The 5,177-nt window shown below is 36.8% G+C and overlaps 1 protein-coding gene across 1 annotated transcript; it reads left to right on the top strand.

The window, feature by feature from the left end:
* The first annotated feature begins 1,636 nt into the window (after positions 1 to 1,636).
* On the top strand, positions 1,637 to 3,387 carry LOC109240615 (uncharacterized mitochondrial protein AtMg00810-like). Its single transcript, XM_019407281.1, has 2 exons — positions 1,637 to 2,506; positions 3,295 to 3,387. Exons 1-2 carry the CDS (start codon positions 1,637 to 1,639, stop codon positions 3,385 to 3,387), a joined length of 963 nt encoding a protein of 320 aa, XP_019262826.1.
* Positions 3,388 to 5,177: the final 1,790 nt, after the last annotated feature.

Genomic DNA, 5,177 nt, shown 5'->3' with positions numbered 1-5,177 from the left:
GTTTCCACACTCTTTACTTCTCTTGGAATTATTCATCACAGCTCTTGTGTATATACTCCACAACAAAATGGGGTGGCTGAACGAAAACATAGACATTTACTTGAGATGGCTAGAGCTCTTAGATTTCAAGCTCATGCACCTTTAAAATTTTGGGGGGAATGTATTCTCACAGCAGCTTACATTATTAATAGGCTGCCATCTTCAGTACTTTCAGGGAAATCACCCTTTGAGCTATTTCATGGGTATTCACCACCACTTGCTCATCTCAAAGTGTTTGGTTGTTTGTGTTATGCAACTACTCCCCATCCTTTTGACAAATTTGCTTCTAGAGCCATTCCTGCCATATTCATGGGATACTCAGAAACTCAAAAGGGTTATAAGCTATACAATATATCCACTGGCACTTTCCTAGTCAGTAGGGATGTATGTTTTAAGGAAAATGTATTTCCTTTCAAACATCCTAAATCCACTTTCCTATGTTATCCAACTTCTGATACAACTCATCTCTTTCCTTCTACATCTGCCACACCACCTACAGATGATGTTTTTCCTGCCATTCCCATGTTAAATCCAGATATTCCTTCATCCTCACCTCCTGCTACCTCACCTACTTCACCTTCTACTCCTGTCATCCCTCCTAATTCTAATCCTACTTCTCCTCTTATCTCTTCCACTCCTCTTGCTTCTCCTTCTCCACCTTCTCCATGTCAGTTGGCTCATCCTTCTCCTGCCTCAGCTACTGGCCTTAGAAGATCTCTCAGAACCCCTAAGCCTCCTATTTGGCTTACAGATTATGTCCCTGGCACTAAATCCTCTCATACCCCTTATCCCTTATCTGCCTCCCTCTGTTACTCTGCCTTATCTCCCTCCTATAGGGCATGTCTCACTGCCTTCTCTTCAGTTGTTGAGCCCCATTCTTTTGAACAGGCTGTTAGTGACAGTAACTGGGTACAGGCTATGAATCTTGAACTTCAGGCTCTCATTGACAATAACACCTGGGAATTGGTGGACTTACCTGCAGGCAAAACTCCCATTGGGTGTAAGTGGGTCTTCAAGGTCAAGTATAAAGCTGATAGCACTGTAGAAAGATTTAAGGCTAGACTTGTGACTAAGGGCTTTACTCAGCAAGAGGGTCTTGATTATCATGAGACCTTTTTCCCCGTGGTTAAAATGGTCAATGTCAGAACTGTAGTGGCCCTTGCAGCTCAACATAACTGCCCCTTATTCCAAATGGATGTCTACAATGCCTTCCTCCAAGGGGACCTTTCTGAAGAAGTTTACATGTCCTTGCCTCAGGGATTTGGCAGTCAGGGGGAGACTAGAGTGTGCAGACTTCTCAAATCCCTCTATGGTCTTAAACAGGCTAGTCGACAATGGAATTTGAAGCTCACGTCAGCTTTTATGCACTCTGGTTTCACACAAAGCAAGCTGGACTATTCTCTATTCACTAAAAGGCACAATAATGACATAGTCATCATACTTGTTTATATTGATGATCTACTAATTATAGGGAGTGACCAGGAGCTAATTCAAGAGGCTAAATCTATTTTGAATAACAACTTCAAAATGAAAGACCTAGGAGAGTTAAGATTTTTTTCTAGGAATTGAGTTTGCAAGGTCAAGCAAGGGTATTCTTATGAACCAAAGGAAATATGCATTGGAGCTTGTATCAGAATGTGGATTGGGTGGAGCAAAGCCTACTGATTCACCTCTGGATCAGAACTTAAAACTCACCAGTGTAGAATATGATAAACATTGTGAAGGGCAAACAAATGATGAGGATCTGGAAGATAGGAGAGTATATCAGAGATTAATTGGGAGGCTATTATACCTGGCAATCACAAGACCTGACATATCTTTTGCAGTCCAAGTTCTAAGTCAGTTCATGAATGCTCCAAAACAATCACACTATGAAGCAGCTTTAAGGGTAGTGAGATATGTTAAAGGTTCACCAGGACCTGGACTGATGATGAGCAGCAAAACTAGTGGAAAAGTAGCTGCATTTTGTGATGCAGATTGGGCATCATGCTCAATGACCAGGAAGTCAGTCACAGGCTACTGCATAAAACTGGGAGATTCCATTGTCTCATGGAAATCCAAGAAACAGATTACTGTATCAAGGAGTTCAGCAGAAGCTAAGTATAGAAGCATGGCCACTACTGTAGCTGAATTGGTATGGATACATGGATTATTAGAGGAATTGGGAGTGAAAGTTGATTTACCTATGGAGCTTCATTGTGACAACAAAGCAGCCCTACAAATTGCATCTAATCCAATGTATCATGAGCGCACAAAGCATATAGAAATCGATTGCCACTTTATTAGAGAAAAATTACAGCAAGGGTTGATCAAGACATCACATGTTTCAAGCAGGAATCAAATAGCAGATATCCTGACTAAGGCACTAGGGAAACAATTGCACAGTGAAATGGTTGGCAAGTTGGGGATGATAAACATCTTCTCACCACCCAACTTGAGGGGGAGTGTAGAAATTAGTCATAGCAATGTATGTTGTACATAGGCAATTGATATTTGTACAGTGATAGTAGCAACAGTTTAGTTAATTAAATTAGTTAGTTGAGGCATAATAGTTGTAGTATATATAGCTGACTTGTACACTTGTAAGAGCGAACTGCTCCATTTTTCTTCAATAACACAGAGTGGTTCTTCTTCTCTCTTTCTGCGATATTCTCTCTTCTTCTCATAGATTCTGATTCACTCTCCCTTTCAACAGAAGCTAACATGTAACGAGTGCAAATGCACACATTTGGTTATGTACGTATATTTCCTCACTCATTTATACATATGTTCTTCTCACGTTATAAAAAAGAAGAAGATTTTATTTCTTCGTGTTTTCCCTCACTACATTAATTCGAATAAGGACTGATGAAGTTCAGCCCTTCTAGCTCACCACGGGAAACAACCTTCTATGCCCCAAACCAGTGCACTTTGATCCACTTCGATAAAAAACTTGCATCGAGTGCTTACATCAAACTACATCATGGTTAATCAAGTGACTTAATGATGTAAGAATACAAAACAAGTAATCCTGATAGAAGTGTATGTCAAATAATAGCATGCATCTATTAGTTTGGTGTAAGCGTCCGGTACGGATAAGTTTTACCATAAATTTATCTATTACCATATTTGCTGCGATTGAGGCGATACGAGCATAATAAATAACTTATATAAATCCTGTTTGAAAGTAAATCTTGAACAATAATAAATAAAAGCGGTCGCTTATAGATAGCAGCCAATTTAATTTTTTAATAACTAACTCCATTCTTTATGTAGGTCAATCGACTTCAATTCGATCAGAAACCCCGTAACATGAAGGCACCACTAGATGGTGCAGATAAACTTCCTAAAATAATTGTGTATATCTAGCAGTAAAAGATTTCCGCAGAGTTATAGTCCCATATATTATATTACTTTTCTAATTTTGTCTTTAGAAAATATTTAAGAATATTAGATAACTTTGCTAAAGCAGTAAACTCAACTCACTAATTATTTAATATGATTAAATTGATTATTTAATTACATGGCAGAAGATAAGTTTGTTACACAATATGGAAGAAAAAATAAAGATAAGGCATAAGAAGCAAATGAATTCTAAAACCCAATGCATGCAGCTTGTCCGTCAAACCTTCAAAACCATCTCGTTACTGTTAGAACTAAATTTTTCAATTTCTCTTTTGTTATTTTCCCCTTTTAAGTTCATTATTAAGCTTCTTTTTTTCAGTAAACCGCCGACATATACTTTCATCTCCTTTGGTGGCGGGGGTTTGACCTTGACCACTACCTTGTTTATTAAGAAATAAACAGAATAAGTAGGGAGGAGAGGGACATAATACCAAAACCTCCCAAAAAATAATACATAACAGAGAAATAAAATTAGACCTAACCAGTACATATGACAGATCCAAAGGAGTTCCACATGCTAATGATTTGTCATATGTGCTAGGTCCCCAAAAAATCTATACCATCCTGAAATAATGCCTAATACAATACACAGAAAGTCCTAACAATATATCAAAGTCTCTGCTTTCTACTTTCAAGAATAGTTCGAACCATCACAGAGCTATGTGAACGTGTTCTCTCAAAAAATATATATTTCCACAAAAAGCAATTTAAACTACTTATACTTCCCGAAGGGTCGGGATCTGCTCCAGTTATAAAAGCTCCATTATTTCTCAATACAGGTCTGGATTAGAGCCACGTGCCCATATAAAATTTTAAAATTCTTTCCTCTCTCATCAGACAACGTTGTAGCTTGGCTGCTCTTGCTTTTTTATTTTACAATGGCAACTTTCATTTTTGTTCTTTTTTGGCTTTTTCAAGGAACAGTTTGTTGATTTCAGAATTGTATCATTCTCCTCCTTGTATCCAATTCTAGCATAACGTAGAGATTTTCAATTTTTATATTATTTCCATCAAAAAATCTCATAAATGTCTCCTACTGCTATGGAGAAGTCAATTACAGATAGAAGACAAGATGTGTTCCTTTTTGCTACACTATCCATAATTGAAATGTAATTTTCTAATAAATTTGAGATTGAATTTGGTGAAAAGAAAAATCTGTCGGAGAAGCTTTTCATCACTCATTTGATATATGGGGCTCTGTATTTACCTTCCATTTGGAAGAAAAAAGGAGTTTTAAGAGACGAGTAGAGGAAAAGAGATCTAAGCCTTTAAAATTTCATAGGAGTACGTGGCTCCAGTCCAGACCTGTATTGATACTCCCTTTAGTTCACTTCAAGTGTTTTTTATATTTTTTTTTGTGGTCCACAATATTTGAGGTTTTCAATTATCAAGAAGGAATTAAATTTTTCTTTTCAAAGTTGCACTTGGAGTAAAGAACCTATTTGTGGTCCAATGAACAAATTAAGGTTAATATGGTCAATTTCATTATTAATTAATGTTAAAAGGTGAATTCTTTAATTGTTGAAATAACCAAAAAAATTACTTAAAATGGACCGGATGAAATAAATACTAAAGCATACTCCCTCAGACCCAAAATAAGTAATTTTTTGGCTTTTTTCTTATGGTCCAAAATAAGTAATTTTTCCAGATTTCAAGAATGAATTAATTATTTTTTTCCTACATTGCCCTTGGAGTAATTAATGTTGAAGTATGTGTTAGGAGTGTTTATATGAAGAGATAATAAAGGTTAATAT

This window comes from Nicotiana attenuata, unplaced genomic scaffold (genome assembly GCF_001879085.1).
Source record: "Nicotiana attenuata strain UT unplaced genomic scaffold, NIATTr2, whole genome shotgun sequence".
Classification (NCBI taxonomy): domain Eukaryota; kingdom Viridiplantae; phylum Streptophyta; class Magnoliopsida; order Solanales; family Solanaceae; genus Nicotiana; species Nicotiana attenuata.
This window is presented reverse-complemented; position numbering and strand designations above follow the sequence as displayed.

Bases quoted from the DNA above. Each gene is read 5' to 3' on its own strand.
- LOC109240615 (XM_019407281.1), top strand. From the start codon at position 1,637: ATGAACCAAAGGAAATATGCATTGGAGCTTGTATCAGAATGTGGATTG. The intron at 2,507-3,294 runs GTATGTTGTACA...TTCTTTATGTAG, and splicing joins TAGAAATTAGTCATAGCAAT to GTCAATCGACTTCAATTCGA.